This window comes from Pleurodeles waltl, chromosome 2_2 (genome assembly GCF_031143425.1).
Source record: "Pleurodeles waltl isolate 20211129_DDA chromosome 2_2, aPleWal1.hap1.20221129, whole genome shotgun sequence".
Taxonomy (NCBI): Eukaryota; Metazoa; Chordata; class Amphibia; order Caudata; family Salamandridae; genus Pleurodeles; species Pleurodeles waltl.
Window position 1 is genome coordinate 1,142,823,290 of NC_090439.1, and position 23,952 is coordinate 1,142,847,241.

The 23,952-nt window shown below is 46.5% G+C and overlaps 1 protein-coding gene across 2 annotated transcripts in view; it reads right to left on the minus strand.

The window, feature by feature from the left end:
- MAF1 (MAF1 homolog, negative regulator of RNA polymerase III) overlaps positions 1-23,952 on the minus strand; it is a 98,158-nt gene that overhangs the window by 43,329 nt on the left and 30,877 nt on the right. For both annotated transcript variants that reach the window (XM_069221062.1, XM_069221061.1), the window contains exons 4-6: positions 20,347-20,512; positions 15,273-15,394; positions 13,696-13,815 (exon numbers count right to left, since the gene is read on the minus strand). In XM_069221062.1, coding sequence (XP_069077163.1) covers positions 13,696-13,815; positions 15,273-15,394; positions 20,347-20,512 — 408 coding nt within the window. The remainder of the gene's footprint in view (positions 1-13,695; positions 13,816-15,272; positions 15,395-20,346; positions 20,513-23,952) is intronic.

Here is a 23,952-nt window from a genome sequence, read left to right on the forward strand (position 1 = left end):
GGGAGAATTTACAAATAGGCACACAAAACACACCCTCAGAGGCACAGGCTGGCCTGGTGCAGTGGGCAAATAGGGAGTCGGGTTTGCAATAGATTTCAATGGAGGGACCCGGGGGTCCCTCAGATGTTGCAGGCAGGGAACAGGGGGGTTTCTTGGGCCGGCCACCGACTAGGCAAGGGTGAGGGCCGCCTGCCGGTCACAGCTGCACTGGTGGTGCTTCTTCGAGGGGTTGGGTTTCTTCGTCCCTGGCAGTAGCGGTCAGGGGGTCCTCGGGATTCCTTCTGCATGCTGCATAGTGGGGGTGCAGAGAGGTTAGCCCAGGGTGGACACGTTATCAGAGTCGCCCGGGGATCCTCTCTGGGTCGTTGGTTTCTCTGGACACGGGACAGGGGCTTCAGGTGCAGAGTGGTGGGGACTCACACTTCTGGAGTGAGGTGAGAGTCCATTTAAAGATGGTTTCTTCTTGCTTGGTTGGACAGGTCCGCTGGAGTTTCTTGGTCCTTTGTAATTGCAGGGCAGTCCTCTGAGTCGGCAGAGGTCGCTGGGCTCGCAGGATAAGTTGCTGGTGCAGGTTCTTTGAAGTTGGACAGGACGGTAGGGTTGGGGCCAATGCAGTTGTCTTCCTTCTTCTCAGCTGGAAGTTTCAGCTACGTAGTCCTTCTCCTTTGTAGGAAGTCAGGAATCTAAAATCCTGGGTTCAGGGTCGCCACTAAATACTGAATTTAGGGGTGTGTTAGTGTCACAGGGCAGTAGCCAATGGCTACTGTCCTGGAGGGTGGCTACACCCTCCTTGTGCTTTCTCCGTTTGGGGAGCGGAGCACATCCCTATCCCTATTGGGCTAAGTCCTCCAAAACAGGATGGAGGATTTTCCAAGGAGTGGGTCATTTCAGCTCTGGTCACCTTAGGGGTGGGGACCTGGCTGAGGGGGTGACTCCTCCTTGTTTTTCCCATTATCTCCCTGGACTTGCTGCCATAAGTGTGGGCTGTGTCTGGGGAGGAGGGTGGGGGAGGTGAGAGGGAGGGAAGGCATCTCCACTAGTTGGAATACCCTGGGGCATTTTAACACGAAGCCTGAGACATTGAGGCTAGGTGTTACAGTTCCTGCAGGGGGGAGGTGTGAAGCACCTCCAACCAGTGCAGGCTTTGTTTCTGGCCTCAGAGAGCACAAAGGCTCTCACCCCAGGGGGTTCAAAAACTTGCCTCTCAGTGAAAGGCTGGCACAGACCAGTCAGCCCTGCACCAAAGGATTGGGTAAAATACAGAGGGAATCTCTACGGAGCCCTCTGTGTGCATTTTAATTTTTAATAAATATAGCACTGGCATCAGTGTGGGTTTATTATTCTGAGACGTTTGATACCAAGCTTCCCATTGTTCAGTATAGCCATTATGGAACTGTGGAGTTCGTTTTGACAAACTCCCAGACCATATTCTTAATATGGCCACACTGTACTTACAATGTCTAAGAATAGACAGACACTGTAGAGGCATTTTGCTCATGCAGCTATGTCCTCACCTGTGGTATAGTGCACCCTGCCTAAGGGCTTAAAGGCCTGCTAGAGGGGTGACTTAACTATGTCACAGGCATTATTTTGTGTGCTTGGCATCCTGATGGGGATGCCATGTAGACTTTTTGCCTTCTCCCCACCAACACACACAATCTGCAATGGCAGTGTGCCGGTGTTAGGTGAGGGGTCCCTTAGGGTGGCACAACACATGCTGCAGCCCTTAGGGACCTTCCCTTGGTACCACTGGAACCTTTTATAAGGGATTTATCTGTGTGCCAGGGGTGTGTCAATTGTGGAAACAATGGTAAATTTTTAATGAAAGAACACTAGTTCTGGGGCCTGGTTAGCAGGGTCCCAGCACACTGTTAGTCAAGGGGGGTTTAACTGCAACAAAGAGCCATTTTCCTACATCATTGTTTTGTGGATGTTGAAGCACCCTTTGAGGCTGGGAATTTACCTCTGGACCTGAAATGTTGTCCTCTGTAAGAGCTTCTGAATGACCCCCTTGCATAATACTGCTGGCTTTGCTTCGAATGGGAGGTGGAAGGTAGTTTGGATTTCAAATCCTTCCCTAAATTGTGGTTTTCGAAAGGAACCCTGAAATGGTGTCAGAATCTTTGAGTTTTTCTATAGTTGTGTCCTACTCTGGTCCAAAAAGCTGTTTATTGAATGGCATATTAAGGTCCGCCTCCTGCTCTCTGGTTTGAAACCAGAGGACCTCAACCATGCATGTCGCCTAATAGTAATGCTGGTATTAATTCCTCTAGCTGCAGTGTCAGCTGCATCTAGAGCAGACCTAATTTGATTATTTGTGATGGCCTGGCGTTCCTCTACAATTTGCTGCGCCCTTTTTGGTGTGCTTTGGGGAGATAATGCAAGACTTCTTGCATCTCATCCTAATGTGCCCTGTCGTATCTTGCTAACAGGGCCTGGGAATTGGCAACAGCATCTGGTGGTAATTGCTGCGAGATGTAAATTGCGTCTGTTGGTGCAGGCTTATATTTTTTGTCAATTCTTGGTGTTAGAACATTAGTTTTAACTGGTTCTTTGAAAATTTTGTCTGTATGCTTGAGCATACCAGGATGCCTTGGTAGACACTGTTGAGTTGAGGCCAGAGTATTGAAAAGTAAGTTCTATAAAAGGTTCTGCATGCATTTGTACTCCATGGTATGCAGCTGCTCTGGAGATAACTTGGTTGCATGCTGTACTATACTCAGGTGGAGATGGTCTGTTGGGATACAAATCTGGATCGTTAGATAGGATAGGATCTGAATCATACATATCCCATGGATCTATGATGTAACAGAATGTGATGGTGAAGGTGGTGGTGGAGTCAGAGGTTGTGCTGAAATTAAGCTGAATGTAGTGGAGAATGCTCAACAGGATTTGTTTTTTCTTTTTGCTTGTAGATTTTTGCCGGTGGTGGGGCAGTATCCAGAGTTTCCTGGAATGCTAACTTCTTTTAGTCTGTGGCGCCGGAGAAGTAATAATTTTTCCAGTCTCTTTCTGGATTTGAATTCTCCTTTGTTTGCTGTCCATAACCTCCAAACTGGGCTCATGGCTGATTTCTCTGTAGGAAGTTGGCTCTGTATATACTATTTCAAAGTAAGAAATAGTGTGCACAGAGTCCAAGGGTTCCCCTTAGAGGTAAGATAGTGGCAAAAAGAGAGAATTCTAATGCTCTATTTTGTGGTAGTGTGGTCGAGCAGTAGGCTTATCAGAGGGTAGTGTTAAGCATTTGTTGTACACACACAGGTAATAAATAAGGAACACACACTCAAAGACTTATTTCAGGCCAATAGGTTTTTATATTGAAAAATATATTTTCTTAGTTTATTTTAAGAACCACAGGTTCAAGATGGATAAGTTACTTACCTGTAAATCCTAGTTCTCTTCCAGGGGTATCCTCATCAAAGTCATAAACATTGAATATTCCCGCCCCCGTGCGGGGACCCCGGAGCATGTATAAAATACACACATATTATACATGTGTAACAAACAGTCATGCAGGCTATCATGTTAAAAACAGGCTAAAATGCTTTATTTCTATGAAGTTTTTTTTTTTTTTTTTATTTTTTATATTATAAAGACTACAATAGAGCATAAATATCTATCCAAGCTCCTAAAACTAGGCTTAGGGAAGTAAGCAGCAGCAAACTCTAGAGAAAAAATAGAAAAAACTGCATTGAAAAACAATGAAGCATTCTTAGCCAATAGGCTGCATGCAGGTTAACACAGGAGAACCATAAAAACTTTGGCACCGTGCCTTTAAGACCCTGAGCACCTCCAGTATCCCACCATGCCTCAGGGGTGAAGGAAAGGTGACAGTTGGTTCACAGTTAGGTCAGTTCTTTTTACGGTGACAATTTGTATAACTGATTCAAAATACAGTCTGTCCTGCACTTCTAGGAGACGTGCGTCCGGGGAGGAGGGTGGGTTGTTTATGACTTTGATGAGGATACCCCTGGAAGAGAACTAGGATTTACAGGTAAGTAACTCATCCTTCTCTTCCAGGGGATCCTCATCAATAGTCATAAACATTGAATAGATTAGCAAGCCCATCCCTAAACTCTGCGGACTGTCCGATAGAAGTGCAGGAATAGATAGGTCTTACGCAAATAGATTTCTTAGAGAGGCCTGCCCCACTTGGGCATCCGCTCTTGCATCTGAGTCTAAACAGTAATGTCTAGTAAACGTATGAACAGACTTCCATGTAGCAGCCTTACAAATCTCAGATATCGGAACATTGTTAAGGAGGGCAGCAGTAGCCTCTTTTCCCCTTGTGGAATGCGCTCTAGGCCACGCTAGTAATTGTTTATTAGCTAGCTGGTAAGTATTAACAATACAAGAAACTATCCATCTTGATATTGTTCGCTTAGATGCTGCCTCTCCTGTCCTCAAATGACCATAGTTTACAAACAAGCGGTTAGAGTGTCTAATCGATTTTGTCTTATCCAGATAAAATTTCAGCACTCTTTTCAAGTCTAAGGAGTGTAATGCTTTCTCTGCCGGAGTCTCCGGATTGGGAAAGAAAGTCGGTAAAGATATGGTCTGATTGATATGGAATTCTGACACCACCTTCGGAAGGAAAGATGGGTGAGTTCGTAGAACCACTCTATTGTCATGAAAAACCGTGTACGGTTCTTTGGAAGACAAGGCCTGGATTTCACTGACCCTCCTCACTGAAGTAATGGCCACTAGAAAAGCCGTCTTCCACGTAAGGTGTTGTAAAGAGGCCTTATGTATAGGCTCAAAAGGAGGGCCCATAAGTTTTGCCAAGACTATGTTCAGTTCCCATGGAGGAGGTGGTCTCCGAATGGGCGGAAAAACTTTCTTCAAACCTTCTAAGAAATCCTTGACTACAGGTTTCATAAAGAAGGATTCCTGAGAAGGTGACTTGCGATAGGCTGTAATAGCAGACAAATGTACCTTGATAGATGATACCTGCAGACCGGACTTCGCTAGATGAAGCAAATAGGACAGTATGACATCCTCCTGCGCCCGTATGGGATTATGACCTTGCTGACAGCACCATATGTAGAATCTCTTCCACTTAAAAGCGTAAGAACGCCGCGTGGAAGGCCGTTTGGACTCTTTCAAGATGTTCATGCACTCCTGTGAGAGCTCTAGGTGCCCATACTGCAGGAATTCAGGAGCCATGCTGTTAAGCTCAGAGAGGGTAGGTTGGGATGTAGAATTCTGCACTCCGTTCTGCTCAGAAGATCCGGTCTGCACGGCAGCCTCCTGTGAGGTTTTTCCGACAGGTTGAGGAGATCTGTGTACCAGAATTGTCGGGGCCATTGTGGTGCTATAAGAATCATTCTGGTCCTGGATCTGTAAAGTTTGCTGATTACTGCCGGAATGAGGGGAATCGGCGGAAAAGCGTAGAGAAATATCCCTGACCAGTCGATCAACAGGGCATTCCCTCGAGATCCCGGACGGTAGAACCTGGATGCAAAGTCTGGGCATTTCTTGTTTACTTCGTCTGCAAAGAGATCCAGTTGAGGCCGACCCCATTGCGCGAAGATGTATTCTGCGACTTCGCCGTGTAGGACCCAATCGTGAGCGTCCTCTAGGTGTCTGCTCAGAAAATCTGCTTCCACGTTTTGCTGACCTGGCAGGTGAACTGCTGTAATTGACATTCCTCTGGCCAGGAGCCAATGCCATATCGCTTGGGCCTCTCGCGATAGGGGTAGGGACCTCGTTCCCCCTTGTTTGTTCAAGTAATACATCGTGGTTGTATTGTCCGTCTGTATTAAGAGCGTTTTCCCCTGAATTAGTGGTATGAAAGACTTGAGAGCCAGATGGACCGCTCTGAGTTCTAGCAGATTGATGTGGTACTGCTTTTCCTTGTCTGACCACAGACCCTGCGCTTGAAAGGGACCCAGATGAGCCCCCCATCCCTGAAGAGAAGCATCCGTTACTAGGGTGTCGGATGAAAGCACCTGGTGAAACGGAGCACCCACTGACAGGTGAGGTCTGTGCATCCACCATCTTAATGACTGAAGTGCTACCGCCGGTAAGACCTAGAGCTTCGCAAACTCCGAGTACAATGTCCCGATGTCTTCTCGCCTGCTCCGGAGAAGAAGCCTTCAGTAGCCAGTCGTCTAGGTATGGATATATGTATATCCTTTGTCTTCGAAGATGCGCCGCCACCACTGCCATACATTTCGAGAAAACTCTTGGGGCAGATTTCAGGCCAAAGGGTAGAACTCTGAACTGGTAATGCTGTAACGCTACTCGGAAGCGCAGGAATTTTCGATGTTTGGGAGCTATTGGGATGTGAAAGTACGCATCCTGCAGGTCGATGGAGCACATCCAGTCTCCCTGATGCAGTTGAGGGAAAATCTGGTGAAGCGCTAGCATTCTGAACTTCTGCTTCCTTATGTATTTGTTCAGCAGCCGTAGGTCCAGAATTGGCCTGAAAACGCCCTCTCGACCCTTCTTCGCCACCAGAAAGTAACGGGAGTAGACCCCCTGCCCTCTGTGTGCGGGTGGAACCTTTTCTATGGCATTCTGTTTTAGGAGGGCGAGAGCCTCCTTGCGTAGCAAGCTGAGATGAGATGGATTGTCTTTGGTTGGTGGCAAGCGTGGTGGAGGCTGTTTGAAAAGAAGAGAATAGCCATGTTCGACAATATTGAGCACCCATTTGTCTCTTGTGATAGAGTGCCACTCGTGAAGATAAGCTGTAATACTTCCCCCCACCGGAGTGGTGTACAGTGTCGAGGGAAGCGAGATTTCATTGCTTGGTGGGTGCTTTCGGAGTGGACTGTTGAGGTCTACCTGACCCTCGCTCCCTTGTGTTCCTCCGTTGAAAAAGAGGGCGTCCCTGTCGTTGCTGTGACCTTTGAGACCAATGAGGGGTTTGAACCCTCTGCTGGAAAGGGCGCCTGTCATACGGCCTGTACCTCTGCCTGAAATCTTTCTTTCTTTCCAGGCCCACCGCCCTCATGGTATCCACCTCAGTGTTCATGCAGGCCATTTCTTCGTCTGCATGGGCACCGAATAGAGTTCCCGGCGAATGGGAGATTCAGGATGCGTTGTTGTGCTTCCTGTTTCAAACCAGTGAGCCTCAGCCAGGAAGATCTCCTTGCACAGATTCCATGCGCGTACCAATGAGCAGCTAAATCCGCCCCATCTGCTGCCGCGCTGATAACCTGGTTGGATACCAGGCATCCTTCTTGCAGTATCTCCTGGAAATCTTGTCTGTCCTCTCTGGGCAATTTTTCTGTGAATCTACTGAGAGAGTCCCACAGTGAACGATCATACCTGCCCAGGAGCGCAGATGCACTGGAGACTTTCATTGCCGAAGCCGCCGTCCCGCATATCGGTCTACCCAGAGAGTCTAGATGCCTGCTCTCTTTATCCGGGGTACCGTGGATGAAGATGCCACCGAGTGGGTCTTTCGGGCGGCAGCTATTATAACCGAGTCCGGTGGCGGGTCCTTCCTGAGGAACAAAGGGTCCTGTTCGGGAGCCCTGTATTTTTTGAGAATCCTAGCCGGGGCAGATTTAAGCGAGGCTGGGGCCAGAAAAGTGTCCATAGTTGGCTGCAACAAACCAGGCACTAGTGTCCATAGTTGGCTGCAACAAACCAGGCACTAGAGGCAGCAGCTTTTTTGATGCTGATCTCTGTTGTAGAGTCTCAAAGATGACGGACGAGGAGGTAGATGGCTCTGGAACCTCTATGTTGAGTTTCTGCGCTCCTCTTAGCAGCACCTCGTTAAACGTGGTAATGTCATCCACCGGTGAGACTCTAGCAGGTGGTGAATCTGTTAGGGTGGGTGAGTAACGCCCGACAGATGAACCTGATGAAGACCAAGAGGGTGATCTTCTTGAACGAGACCTGGATCTTCGTTGAGAACGAGACCTGCTGCGAGACGCTGTAGCAGAGCGCCTAGGCCTCGCAACCGGTTGGCGAGGAGCAGAACGAGCCCGTTCTGCCCTGGCTGTCGGTGATGGCGTTCTTGGCAGGGAGGCAGTCGGCGAATACATTCGCGAATATTGCGAATCTGGGGAGGCCGCTGGTCTGTTAAGGCTCTCCAGCCATCTCGGAGATTGATTGATAGGCGAGACATGCCCAGATGATGCCGCTCTTGACCGAGAAGTCGCTCGGTATGGAGACCACTGGAGATGGCGCCTTGTCCGGCGTGGGGCGATGTTCTGCTCCCTGTGGGACAGGTAAAACCTGTGTCGACGTCGATGGCTGTGTCGACGTCGAAGGGCGCCCAGCCGGTTGCTCCTGCCTCGACGTTGAGTGCCTCGACGCAGAGTGCCTTGACGTCGAACGGCGATCCTTGGACCTCGACCTGCTCGCCGTCGTGTGCCTCGATGTGGAGCGGCGGGAGGTCGACGGCGGATGTCTCTCATGCCGTCGTGGTGATTTCGACGTCGTGTGTCCTGACGTCGGGGGGCGCACAGCCTTTGGCGGCAACCGGGCACGCCGGCGATGGCTCGACGTCGATCGGCGGGCTGCCGTCGACGGAGACCTGCCCCTACGATGTTGTTCCCTCGACGCCGTTTCCTTCGACGTCAGGTGTGTCGCCGTCGACGGCGATCTATGCCGGTGAGACAGTGGTAGCGACGACGTCGACGGTGAACAAACAGGTACTTTCCTACCTGCTGACGTCGACCGAGCCATTCTCTCCTTAGAATGGCCTTCTGGTTGTCTGGGAAGTGAGGAGGACGATGTTCTTTGCCTCTCCTGAAGCCCATGTAGCCGGATCTTCTCTCTGTCTTTCAGAGTCCTCTTAGACATGTTCTTGCAGTACTTACAAGTGTCAGGGCAGTGACTCTGAGGCAGGCACACTATACACAGAGAGTGGGGATCTGACTGGGCCTTCTTCTTCCCACAAGCAGGGCATTTGACAAAAAGTGAAGGCATTTTTCTGTCAGGAAAAAACTGCCTAGCTCAGACAAAGATGTTATTTGTCGAATGAAAAGTGAAAAAACGCTTTTTTAAAGAATTTTTCTGAGAAAAACTCAGAAAAACTGAGAGCTCAATGCTCCAGGATCCTCTCAGAAGAAGCCGGAAAAAAGAACTAGACCTAACTGTGAACCAACTGTCACCTTTCCTTCACCCCTGAGGCATGGTGGGATACTGGGGGTGCTCAGGGTCTTAAAGGCACGGTGCCAAAGTTTTTATGGTTCTCCTGTGTTAACCTGCATGCAGCCTATTGGCTAAGAATGCGTCATTGTTTTTCAATGCAGTTTTTTTCTATTTTTTCTCTAGAGTTTGCTGCTGTTTACTTCCCTAAGCCTAGTTTTAGGAGCTTGGGTAGATATTTATGCTCTATTATAGTCTTTATAATATAAAAAAAAACAAAAAAAAAAACAACTTCATAGAAATAAAGCATTTTAGCCTGTTTTTAACATGATAGCCTGCATGACTGTTTGTTACACATGTATAATATGTGTGTATTTTATATATGCTCCGGGGTCCCAGCACGGGGGCGGGAATATTCAATGTTTATGACTATTGATGAGGATCCCCTGGAAGAGAATTACAATTAATACTTTAAATGTAAGGTAGTTACTTAGATACTTTAGGAACTTTGAATAAAAGCAATATCACATACAGTCTTTGTAAAAATGGCAATAAGCTATTTTCAAAGTGGACATAGTGCAAAAATCAACAGTTCCTGGGGGAGGAATGTAAAGGTTAGTTTTGAAGGTAAGTAAAACACTTACAAGTCTCACGTTTGGGGCATTTGCAGCCCAGCGTTGGGGGTTCAAGGCAACCCCAAAGTTACCACACCAGCAGCTCAGGGCCGGTCAGGTGCAGAGGTCAAAGAGGTGCCCAAAACACACAGGCGCCTATGGGGAACAGGGGTGCTCCGGTTCCAGTCTGCCAGCAGGTAAGTACTTGCGTCCTAGGAGGGGGAGGGGGAGACAAGCAGGCACAGAAAGTACACCCTCAGCAGCACAGGGGCGGCCGGGTGCAGTGTGCAAACAGGAGTCGGGTTTTAGATTATAAACAATGGACGGACCCGGGGTTCACTTCAACGATGCAGGCAGGCACAGGGGGGGCTCCTTGGGGGTAGCCACCACCTGGGCTAGGCAGAGGGTCGCCTGGGGGGGGTCGCTCCTGCACTGGAGTTCCGTTCCATCAGGTCCTGGGGGCTGCGGGTGCAGTGTTGGCTCCAGGCGTCGGGTCCCTTGTTACAGGCAGTCGCGGTCAGGGGAGCCTCTGGATTCTCTCTGCAGGCGTCGCTGTGGGGACTCAGGGCGGGGGTGGGTGTGGGTGTGGGTGTGGGGGGGGGGGGGGGGGGGGGGGAAGTCTCATCTCTGGATACTCACAGGCTCGCAGTGCCGGGGAGTCCTCCCTGAGGTGTTGGTTTTCTGCAGGTCGAGCCGGGGCTATCGGGTGAAGAGTGGGAAGTCTCACGCTTCCGGCGGGAAACGTGAAGTCTTTAAAGTTGCTTCTTTGTTGCAAAGAAGTTGCAGGTTTTTGAACAGGGCTGCTGTTCACAAGAGTTTCTTGGACCTGTAGTCCAGGGCAGTCCTCTGAGGCTTCAGAGGTCACTGGTCCCTGTCAGATGCGTTGCTGGAGCAGGTTTTCGAAGTTGGAGACAGGCTGGTAGGGCTGGGGCCAAATCAGTCGTCGTCTTCCTCCTTCTCTGCAGGCTTGTGGGTCAACAGTCCTTCTTTCTTCAGGTTGCAGGAATCCGATTTCCTGGGATCTGGTCAGCCCCTAAATACTGAATTTAGGGGTGTGTTTAGGTCTGGGAGGGCAGTAGCCAATGGCTCCTGTCCTTGAGGGTGGCTACACCCTCTTTGTGCCTCCGCCCTGTGGGGAGGGGAGCACATCCCTAATCCTATTGGAGGAATCCTCTAAACTCAAGACGGAGGATTTCTCAAGGCAGGGGTCACCTCAACTCAGGACACCTTAGGGGCTCTCCTGACTGGTGGGTGACTCCTCCTTGTTTTTCACAGTATCTCCTCCAGCCTTGCCGCCAAAAGTGGGGGCAGTGGCCGGAGGGGCGGGTATCTCCACTAGCTGGGATGCCCTGGGGCGCTGTAACAAAAGAGGTGAGCCTTTGAGGCTCACCGCCAGGTGTTACAGTTCCTGCAAGGGGAGGTGAGAAGCACCTCCACCCAGTACAGGCTTTATTACTGGCCACAGAGTGACAAAGGCACTCTCCCCATGTGGCCTGCAACATGTCTGCTGTGTGGCAGGCTGGCAGGAACTGGTCAGCCTACACTGGAAGTAAGGTATATTTTCAGGGGGCATCTCTAAGATGCCCTCTGGGTGTATTTTACAATAAATTGCACACTGGCATCAGTGTGCATTTATTGTGCTGAGAAGTTTGATACCAAACTTCCCAGTTTTCAGTGTAGCCATTATGGAACTGTGGAGTTCGTGTTTGACAAACTCCCAGACCATATACTCTTATGGCTACCCTGCACTTACAATGTCTAAGATTTGCTTAGACACTGTAGGGGCATAGTGCTCATGCACATATGCCCTCACCTGTGGTATAGTGCACCCTGCCTTAGGGCTGTAAGGCCTGCTAGAGGGGTGACTTACCTATGCCACAGGCAGTGTGAGGTTGGCATAGCACTCTAGAGGGGAGTACCGTGTCGACTTCGTCATTTTCTCCCCACCATCACACACAAGCTGTGAGGCAGTGTGCATGTGCTGAGTGAGGGGTCCCTAGGGTGGCATAAGACATGCTGCAGCCCTTAGAGACCTTCCCTGGCATCAGGGCCCTTGGCACCAGGGGTACCAGTTACAAGGGACTTACCTGGGTGCCAGGGTTGTGCCAATTGTGGACGCAAAAGTACAGTTTACGGAAAGAACACTGTTGCTGGGGCCTGTTTAGCAGGGTCCCAGCACACTTTAAAATCATAACTTAGAATCAGCAAAGGCAAAAAGTTGGGGGGTAACCATGCCAAGGAGGCATTTCCTTACATCCTCCATTTGATGTTCTGACGCATGTTTTGTGTTTTTAGAGGAGTGTTCGGTAAATGTCTTGGGCACATGCTTCATTTGAGTTAAAAGCCCTGTTTCTTCCCGTGTAAGATGTTTTTTCTCCTCTCCGAAGTTGGACCCAGATGTTTCGGGTCCAAAGCTGTTAGCTGAGGTTTGGGCTCTGAAGGAGAGCATTTTTTTTCCAGATTCGATGGTTTTGGACGTCGACTCGGTTCGGAGGTGGAGGCTTGCATTGTTTGGCTCGACCGACACAGGCATGGTATCCTGTTGAGGGAGTGCCTTGGCCTTTTTTGGCGCCGAACCCAAGGGTCAGTCGACGATTAATTTTTCCTGGGTGGAACCATGCCTTAAAAGCAGTGATGCATCCAAGGCCTTGCCTGATTTTTAATTGTTGGTGTTAAGGCAAGTGTACTCACGTACTGCGCCACTGATATTGCGTGGCTGTTGTCCTCTGAATCCTGCTCTGAGTCGGAGTCTAGGTTCGAAACTGCAGCTTGTGCCTGCTCTTCGCCAAGGATGTCGGTGGTGGACTCTAAGTTTAGACGCCATCTCCAATCTTCTTGCCCTTTGATCGCGCAATGTTTTTTTCGATTGAAAAGACCGACATGCCTCACAGCTTTCTTCTTTATGTTCTGGAGAAAGGCAGAGATTGCACACCAAGTGCTGGTCGGTGTATGGAAACTTGGCGTAACACAGAGGACAGAATCGTAATGGAGTCCGATCCATTAGCCTTTGACACAGTAGGCCCGAACAGGCCTTAAGAGGGCGTGGGCGTCCAAAATTGTGTTTATTTGATCCCAACAGTACTATCGGATCGAGTGCAAAAAGGAAACCACATTCGGAACAATACCGATGGTATGAGAAAAGTTTGAAAGTGTAGAGAATTTCCGAACTGAAAATCCCAGAGCGAGAGGGAACATGTCCAAACCTGACGGTGGAAAGAAAACAATCTAACAAAGGAGTTGACGCCCACATGCACTATCACTGAAAGGAGGAGTCACTTGATCCCGTGACACGAAAAAAAGACTTCTTAGAAGAAAAACAACGTGCAACACTCCGAACCCAACACTAGATGGCGATTTATACACAGCACATGTATCTGCAGCTACACATGCCATAGAACATCTATACACACACACACACACACACACACAAAAACAAAAAAAAGGTTAAAGTGGCACTCTGGTTGGGCCTTGTAATTAAATAAATCACCAATTAAAGTTTCCTGAGCTAAATATTACGTGCGCCTCCGCCATGCACTGCTTAGGACCTCACATATTGTCATTAATTCCATACATACATCAGTCTACGGCACAGCAGACAAGTGTTGCACTGAAGGGGCTTGGTCAATCCTCTCACCTCCTTTAAGGATCGAGCCAAAAAGATCAATGCTGTGGCAACTAGAATGGCACAAAGGGATGTGGTAAAATCACCCATCATAAAAACAGGGGCAGTAACGAAATCGGACAAGGGTTAACGATCTTTCTAAAGTGATAGGGAAGGCTACAATAAGAAACAGTTACATCCAACAAAATAAATGTCTGAAGTTAAATAAACAACCAAAAGAAAGAAAAGATTAAATGTATACAATTTACAAATCAGTCACATGACTTCATGCCTCCTTTTACTATAAGAGACACACTTCTGGAGCAGCAATCGCTGATTTACAGACTTTCATACAATAAAGTAACCTAAAATCTCAGGATGCTGTTTTTCATTGAGAAAAAACTATTAACTATAGTTGTTGACACTGACCTGATGGAGCGACAGGTGAAGAAGACAATCCTCTTAAGTTTCTTATTATAGAAAAAGTAGTTGAATGACCAAAGGCTTCCCTCCTCTCCGAAAGGATCAGAGTCCAGATCAGGGTTATAGCTAAAGCAAAGGATAAAACTAAATTAACTGCATGACTGAGAATAAATGACATGCACACAATACAGTGTATAGGACCAAGAGTAATCGTGGAGGATAATAAAAGACTGTACAAAATAAGTAACATAACACATTATTCCAACAAATGTGAATTTACCAACATAGGGAAATGCTTATATTTTAGGCTACGACTTTGGTAGTCCTGATTTTGCACAGTGGATGTTCAATAAACACTTCGGTTCCGGTTTAGTGCTGGGCAATGGGTGATAGGAGTCAGTCTGCACTTGATTAGACTTCTCTCTTCGAATGTCAATGAACTGAACACGAAAAATTAAGAGGGGTCACTGTGGTGAAGTCAGCAAGAAGACCAGCTTACAGACTTATTATTTTGCCAACAAACACTTGTTAGACACAAATAGTTCAAGCTATAGGAGTTGTACAAAAGAACAATTACCAGTTTTGTAGAGACAATGAGGCTTCCCGGATAGGTTCTTCTACCAACATAACCTTACTGTCCCCCACATTAGCAACTGTTTCTATCATCTGTGATCTGGGATTTGAGGTAAGGCTTCAGAAACCTCCTCTGAGAGCCCTGGTGAAGCTCAGTCAGTTCCTTGGTGGCACAAATGCGGATCCTTCTTGCCCTTTTAGTTCTGGAAACCTGTGTGGCAAGTTGGCAATTAAGCATTCTGACTACAAATGGGTCACCAAACACATTGGGTACTATGGTCAACAACAAGGTCTATACCAGACTGTCTACCAATCATGGATTTACTCACTATTGATGGTCACCATCAGGAGACCAATATCAACTGTCCTGCTTGACATTTGCAACCTGCAATGTTTTACCAGGTCATGCAGGGGACTTTTGGCCAACCAGCAGTTAACAGACAGAAAAGATCCAGTGCTAAAGAACCAAACATTTCCTACAGGATGGCATCGCCCTTGCTCAAGAAGCATTCTAGATGGCTGTTTAAGGTGCAGACCTCATCAGAATGGGAGCCCACACAAGAAGTCTGAGTACCAGAAAGAAGAAACAGAGTTAAGTTTTGATAGCCCTAGTAAACTGAAGAAAAGAGGAGTGAAAAGCAAGAAAAATGTACAAAGGTTGCAGAAGCACTATGTTAGGATGGGCTTAAGTTAACTGATAAATGTGTGCATGAGCATCTGCATGGGGCAAAGGAGACAACTATGCACAAGACACATCCGCATGCACAATACCAGCAAATCCAAGGATTTCCAACATCTGATTTTAGTTAGTAGTTTGTGATCCACCTTCTAGGTGGTAGGCTACCGAGACTGGCCACGGAATGTTAGTAAGAATCCAAATGTCTGGAACCCAACTACTGCTGAAGTCTCACACTCACCAAATCAGATATTTTTCAAATCAAACTGAAAATGTGACAGGAGTCACTTGCAGCAGTGCATTTGGTAGTAGTCTAACGAAACATATCACCCACCTGTATATGTCGCACTCGGAGAGACCAATTTCTTCATCCACAGCATTCCATAAATGGGGTTTCAGAGTATTGAACTCTTCCCCGACCGCAGAGCACAAACTGCAGTTAACAGCATTCACCACCTAAAAGTCACGGATAAAAGAAAGCAAACAAGTGACGAAATAGATGACTCTCAGGCATCCACACCATGCAGAAAAGTAAAGTAACAACCAAACGGAGCATATGGCTGAAAGCAATCTATATTGGGGATTAGAATACACAGTATACTGCCCCACAACATTATTAGCCTTCTGAAGTCCAGACCTGCGGCTTATGAACTTGAACATCGAGATGAAACATACTGCAGTCTCAGATCAAACTTTTCTCTGTCCTTAAAGGTCTTCAAGACCCAGGTCGCCAGATTTCGTGATACTTTACAATTTGAATAAAGTGGTGTAGGTCACCTGTGTTTCAAGGTTGAGTGGAGAAGGAATTGTTTCTTACCTGTAATCCTAGTTCTCTCTCTGGGAAATATCCACTGAAATTATAAGCAATGAATAGTCCTGCCCACTTGCAAGTACCCCAGAGCACTTCTTTCAAAGTCAAATTTTTACTGTAACTTTGCCTTACTGCTGAAGAGGCATGAGGTACATACACAAATGTAAAAACAGCCTTAAGGCAGTCTATTGCCAATTCCATTAATTTTCTTCAAAAAATGGAATAAAAAACATAGCTGTTGAAAGCCAATAAAAAACAAGCAACTGCAACCTCACAAACATTTTACTTTCTTTTAAAATGAATGATAGGGCAATGCAACCGTGTAGGCTGCAGCACTGAAAAATAGATTACTGTATCACATCATGCCCTCCAGGTGGCAGTTTAATCGATTCTTGTTGATGCAATAAAGAACAGGCCAGAATGAACTATACTATATCTCTTCCACTAGAAAGGATGGAGGGTTGCTAATGATTATTAGAGTTTCTCTTGAGAGAATTAGGATTACAGATAAGTAACCATTCCTTCTCTTTCAGGGATTGCCACTAAACCATAAACATTGAATAGAATAGCCAGTTCACTCCTCATCACGATCCACAAAGGAAAAACTAACCAAAGCATGATGTTTAAGCTTATCAATTTCTTAGAGAGGCTTGCCCTTCTTGTGCATCTGCTCTCAAATCTGAATCAAGACAACAGTGTCTTGTAAAGGTATGAACAAATATCCAAGTTACAGCTTTGCAGAAACCAGATGTAAGAAAGTCCCACTGTTGGCATGGTTACCTCCCTCCCACCCCCCAAATATTTTGCCTGATATGGATGCCAACTTTGAGTGAAAGTGTGCTGGAATCCTGCTAACCAGGCCCCAGCATGAGTGTTCTTTCCCAAAATCTGTACCTTTGTTTTCACTGTGAGCACACAGTTGGGTCCCTTCTAAAAAGGTACCCATGGTACCAAGGGTCCTGTGGCCAGGGAAGGCCCCAGGGTATTCCTTGGCTTGACTGGTTATTACAGGAGGTTTGTGAAGGGGTATGGATCCATTGTGACTCCCCTCACAGAACTGATCTCTAAGAAGATGCCCAAAAAAGGTAAACTGGACTCATGACTGTCAAAAGGCCTTTGACAACGTGAAGGAGGCAATGTGCTCAGCATCAGTACTCAAGGATCCAGATTATTCTAGGCAGTTTGCTGTGCAGACAGATGCCTCGAACATGGGATAGGAGCAGTCCTGTTTCAAACCAACAATGATGGCCTTGACCAGCCTGTCGCTTCCAGATTCCCGGCGACCTGACAAGAAGGACTGCATAGTTGAAACCCAGCAGCGAAGAGGATAGACCACAACTGTCTTGTCTGCAGCAGACCTGTCTCCTGCTTCAAAGAACCTGCACAAGACCAGCAGCACATTCCGTGGGATCAGCAACATCTGCCAAGCTCCAGAGGACAGCCCTGCACCCAAAAGGACCAAGAACTCACCTGGACAGCGACCCTGACCAAGAAGAAACCACCACCAAGGACTCCAGCCTCACTCCAAATGCTTGAGTCCTGACCACTCTGCACCAAACTCCCACAGCCCGTGTCCAGGAGACCCAACCAGCTAAGGAGGTTCTCCAGGCAATTTTGAGCAAGTGCCCACCCTGAGTTGACCTCTTCACGATGACGACTGCAGAGCAAATCCAGAGGACCCCCCTAACCAGGAAAGCTCTGGACGAAGATATCCAATGCCTAAATACACACTGCACCCGCAGCCCCCAGGCCTTGGAGAACCTGACCTCTGGTGCAGCTACATTCAAGCAGGCGGCCCTGCTCCCTGTCCAGCCTGTGGTTTACCCGATTCTACCCCTGGGCCTCACCTGCAGCATCTAAGTGACCCCCCCCCCCCGAGGTCCCCTCACAGACTCAGAGAATCATTGGAAACCCAACACTTTGTTTGCACCCAGCTGCCCCAGCGCCACTGAGGGTGTATGTTTGGTGCCTACTTGTGCACCCCCCGCCACAGGGCACCTCTAAACCCCACAGGTCTGCCCTCCGAAGATGCAGGTACTTATCTGCCTGCAGATCTGAAACCGAGTGACCCCAGTCTCCATAGGAGACCATGTTAATTTTGCCTCACCTTTGACCTCTGCACCCGGCTGGCCCCATGTTGCTGGTGGTGGGTGTGCGGTGTTAACCTGAAACCGACCTGTGGACTTCCTAATCCCTGGATACTGAAACTGTAAGTGTTATACTAACCTACAAATCGATATAACTTTTCTTCCCCCCAGGAACTGTTTCTGAAACTTGCTCCATGTCAACTTTTAAAACAGATAATTGCCAATATTTCAAAAACTATATAACTTACCGATTTCAAACAAAGGTCTCGTTATCACATGAGCGAGATCAATGGCGGTGCCACACGTACAGGTGACTGATGGCCAAGAATCACTGACTGGTTGAGCTGGTGTCAGTATTACTGCTGGATCTACAGCTTGTGAAGGAGGAGGAGAAGACAAATGACCGCTGGAACGTAAGGAAGTGTATGAGACATGAAGGAGAATCTTGTATAAGGACTGAAAAAGCCAATCTGGATGGAGAGTAGTTTTGAGTCCTCTAAATAAGACACTGATGGAAGCCTGCAAGATTTCAGGCACAAGACTCATTCAGCTGTCTCTTTCTGTGTAATCTTGGTGTTAGAGTTCTTGGTATCTACTGATGTCAACGTCAAATGTGTGTCAACATCAAGTCTCCTACTAGATGTTGAAAAGTAGGTGCAGTATCTTTTCTTGACACTGATATTATCTATGTCAAACAGGGATGTAATTTCTCACCAGATCGCCTCCTTTTGGATCTCCTACTCTGGGAGCCCTGAAGCAGAGATAGAGGCACTGGTCCCTCAGATGTCTCTCCAGCCACAGAAGGTAGCATTTTTTGGTGCTCTACTTGGCAATGTAGGCACATTTTCTCTCAAAGTGGTTGTGGACAGAAGTCCTGCAGTGCTGACATGATTTGGGATCATGTGAATCTGGCATGTAGAGAGTACAGATCCTGTGCAGGCAGGTCTGTTTTTGCAATTGTTCTGCTATATTCTAGGCACTGTGCAAAAAAGTATGGCCTTTTGTGGAAAAAAAAAAAAGATATACTTCTTATCAGGGAAATATCAGAAAATACTCTTCTCCCTAAAGTATGTTAAAAGACACCCTCTGAAATGGGTTATGATGAACAATTCCAAGTGAAAAAGACTTAAGGCACAGCTCTGCTCCAGGGTCTTGTCTGCAGGAGCCAGATAAAAAGAACTGAGTAAACTACCAACTGTAGTGCATGATGGGACACTGGATGTCAAGTTACCCTTGAAAGGCCCAACATTCTATTGCCATTGCTTCAAAGCATGAACCTATACAATTACATTGCCCTATCTTTCACTTTAAAAGAACAAAATAACATGAAAGGTTTGTCAAAGACATTTTAAAAGGGTCATGATTGCTTATTTTTAATTACTTTTTAAGGCAGCATGTTTTTTCTACCACCTTCTAAAGTAAATTAATGGAACTGGCAATAAAACTTGTCTTACGGCTGCATATTATTCAATATTTTTACATGTACCCCCTGGCCTTTTCGAAGCAAGGCAAAGATACTGTAAAATGTTTACATTAAAAGGAGTGCTCTGGGGACCTCGCACATGGGCCGAACAATTCAGTGTTAATGATTATCAGAGGAGATCCTCAGAGTGAACTGAGCTTATTTGCCACACTGGCTGTAAAGCAGCCCAAATAATGGCATGAACAGGTGACAACAGGACTGTATTAATTATGTGCACTTTCAATACTGGGAAGGTAAAATAAGTTACAACTGTACTCCCAAGCCTGATGTGAAAATTAAAAGGACATGGTTATAAAAGATCAAACAATGGAGAATGGACAAATTTGTTCATAATGTGGATGGAAAAATGCCAAGCAAACTCATAAAAAGCTATGCTTCCCACTTTTTTGGCACAAACACAAGAAGCCTAATTCTCAAAAAGGTTTTGTCTTGGATGTTTTAAGTTTTGTAAAATGACTTTGTACCTTCACTGAACTTACATTTCACTTACTGCACGACTACTATCCTAACCGCAGGTAGCAGTTGCTGATGTTTATGGTGCAAGAATTAAGAGAAGAATTAATAGAAATGAATGGGGCAAATAGTATTCTAAACTAACAGAATGCAATGTAAGAAAAGGTACAGGGCATGGTAACCATACAGAAATAAAGACCAAAATAAATGTACACCCTTTAATAGGTGTGTTCGAAATTAAAACTCCACTGCAGGAAGGATTGTAATGTAAATCTGACAACTTTCAAGTTTCATGAAATTTGCTAAATGGGCGGGTGTGAAAGAGTGATGAAATTTATAAACAATTTGTTAAGCAAAACATGGACTGAAAGAAAGGTACATGTATCAGCAAGCTGTTTAAAGGAAGCTAAGCATGCTGTACTCATCTTTAACAAGCAGCAAACCCTGCAACATCACTTGACAACCTATTTAAATACGGTCCATGAATCATTGCCAACGTTTCAGAATTTGGCAACTGCACGCTTTTCCACATGCAAATTCCATGGTATTCCTTCGCCCAGAAAATGAAGCTTACCCAGTTGAGACTGGGCTCTCTGCTGAACTCATGGCTCTTTGCTGCACTGAAGTCGTAGTCAGGCCGAAAAGACTCGTTCAGTGTGGCAATCAAATAGAAGAGTGTCTTCCGGCAGCATTTGTCACTGAGAGGGCTGTCTTCATCCCCACTCTGACTTTTACCTAAGCTATAAAAGAAAAACATTCATTAGCATACAGGTTATATTATGCCGTAACCAACGCTAACTCAGGAAACATGACTTAAGCACAATGGCCCTTTTATTGCTTGAGAAATATACTCTGCATTACAATAAATCAGCTCCGCGGTGATAAAGTATTAACGCTTCCCATGTGCAATGCAGAATTACATATTGTCAAAGAAAGAGTTGAAGTTATTAATCTACAGAGCCCAACCAGTGCAACTGGCAGACGTGTGTGTGCGAGGACCACGGGTGCTACCTTACCCTCCTGGATTCCTGAAACGCGAGATCTTTCACACACAGGCATCGGCATCAAACGGAAAACAAGGAACCGGTCCTGGATCACAACACGTTTTAAACAAATACATGATCAACTCCAAACCAAAAACAATTGCTGTATATGTACACAAAGTGAATACAATAAATCAAGCCAGTCATTAATACACATCAGAACACACAGCAAACTCATCCCATTCCACCCAAGAGCGCATGAAATGGGAGGAAGAGGTGTCACATCTGCAGACGTATGGTCCACAGCTTCTCGCTTAAGGACATCTGGATGAGCCCATCATTAAATACAGATGTTATATATATACATACATACATACACGCACTCCTGTCTCCTTCAACCCATCTTAAACCCCTCCTTCCAATGAGTTCCAATGACAAAGCTACACCAATAAATGCAAGTTGTACCCTCTGCACCCTCAAACACCAAAGCTGCCTGCACACCTACCTCCAGAAGATACGAAGAACACTAAAAGTGATTATTCTGCACTCCCATCAGGCTGAACAAGAATAATCTGGCTGCCTTGCTTTGTAAAAACAAAGCTATCACTACAGGGTAATTTCAGAAAACATGCACCTCTCACGATTACTTCAATAGCCCTGGAAACTACCACTTTTCTGACCACCAAGAGGTGATGCTTCCTATCTTGAGTACCCAGGCTTACATGAAGAAACAGGAGAAGTATGTGGATATCAGAGATCACTGGGCTCTTACACAGTGCTGCTTTCAAAGTAGTGTTATGCCTCTCTGGAGGTACTGAGGACCACTGCCAATATGTCTTCAGTACTCCTTTTAGCAGGGAGTCTACATGGATAGGACACCGGTTGCCCCATTTCCTCCTTCAGAATTTTTAATAGGTTCCACGGTACCGTTTCCATCACATGAGCCAATGGCTACTCATTAAATGAGGCAGGAACCCACAGAACCCTAAACTGCAACCCCTGCCACTTATTTTCCCCCCACCAATTCACACCGCAGTTCCAACAACACCTGACACTTTACTGACAGCAAAATCCTTGCATTCAGCTGTCAAAAGACCCTTGTATCTCTACAAAGACTGCTGGATAAGGGGCGGCAGCACCTCGGATTGTAGGCAACTGGGGCACTCCTACACCAGTTGGCAGCTGTCAGCCTCACCCTTCCAGCTTTCTAGCTGCACCTCACCCAAAACATAATCCGTAAAGGTGATTTCTGGCAGCCTAGCGCATGCACTCCGAAATCCTCAGGGTAATCGCAGTGTAACAAGTATTTCCCTTTTCTCTCGTTAGAATTGAGTCTACCATAAACAGGCAAGGAAGAAGATACAGAAAAGCTTTCAGTACACTTATTGAAAAGGCTGCACTCTATGATAAAATAAACTGCATGACTAGGATAACGACGAGAAAAAATCATGATTGTGAGAACAAGCAATGTGATTATGAACAATTCCAACATTTTGCGACAAGCATGAAAACACAAATTCCTCCCTACAGCATATGGTCTACCATAAAGAGAGCAAGGCGTAATAAACCTAATCTGCCAAAGTCCTGTCCATGAGAAGCACCCCAATTCCCATTACCTTAGAACAAGGTCAGCCTCCAGTCCCCAAATCAGGCAGTGTAGAGACGCAGAGACTGTAGTCTGCTGAAAAGTGATGTGCAGTATGGGTGGAATATCCTGGGTAGAACCCCCCTTCTAATGACCTTGGTCTCACAGGTCGTTTTTATAAGGCCAAGGCTAATGTCCATGCAGACATCCTGACGTGGGAATGTACCTAAACGTTAGATTGTGTGCGCAAACTTGGATCACAACAAAATGCCTGACATGTTCATATTCTATGAAGCAAAGGGACATGACAATCCAATTCATACATTACTGATGACGACACTTACGGAATGGCAACTGATTATAACAAAAACATTTTGTATAAAACGCAAGAACTTCTAAAAGGAACAAAAGGAATAAACAGAGCATGTTTATCCTATCCAGGTGAAAAGGCAAAGGCCTGCAGGCCGGGGCTAAACTCTTATACCCAAGCAAACTAAAATGGATCCTCGACACAGCCATTTTCACCAAATCCTCAGTGACCCACAGTCCCTGGCTATTCAGCTGCTGAACCGCTGCAGACTACTTTGCTGTTGGCTGTCCCACCAAAACCACTATTTGACAGCCCCTCCAATTTGTATTCCTGTGCTCACATTGCAGGTTTGAACTTGCCAGATTTTTTAAAATACTGGAGTACATTTACTCCCCCCATCCACAGCCTTTACTCCACATCATTCGCAGGTTTACTGCCTGTTTTGCTAAAGAGGTTGAGGCGCAAAAGTCCCCTCTTTTTCCATCCACCACGTTGCGCTGATAGAAAAAGCAGGACAGAAAAGCATGCCCATTCCTCAAACCTCCTGTTGGAGATATAAGTATACCTTCTAGTGGAGGAAAAGGCACCCCCCCACCCCCACTCCCCAATCAGCAGCCTGAGTGGACACCCAATAGCACGGGGGGCTAATCCTGCTCTTGTGGTCACCATTATCCCTGCAGTGCTCTAATGTCCAACACTGCACTGGTGCTGACAGAACTCATACATGGCTCCACTTTTGCTCGAAATTGTCGCAACACTTCAAAATTGGAGCCATGGAGAGGACACAACCGCCAGTGCCATTTCCCAGTGATTTCTCTGTTGCATGGTTATAGCCAGATTACGGTAAGGGGAATGCAGATTAGGACATACAATTTTTGCTACCCTACTGCCCAGCCACTCGGATACTGCAGAATTTCTACTTAACTGATTAATCTGGATCACAGAACCTTCCCATGCAGCACAGCCCTATTAAAAATCGGGGCCTCAGCTGGAGCCCCACAGAAATATGATTATCTTGGATCCTGGGCGGCCCCATCCTTCCATCCACACTTCAGAATGCTCAAGGGAAAAACAGGAGCTTTGGCTTCTACACCCAACACTCACATAGCTTTTTCCATTCACAGAAAGGTACAACATTGTGCTGGAGCGCAACAATATCAAGGGCATATACTCGCATCAAGTGATGCAGGCATGAAAAGAGATTCCAGCGACCTATGGGGTAGTTAAATTATGATATATTTTATTACTTTTGTTTAAAATCATTAGAGCTTTATGCCGCCCAGTGGACATAAAAAAAAAAAA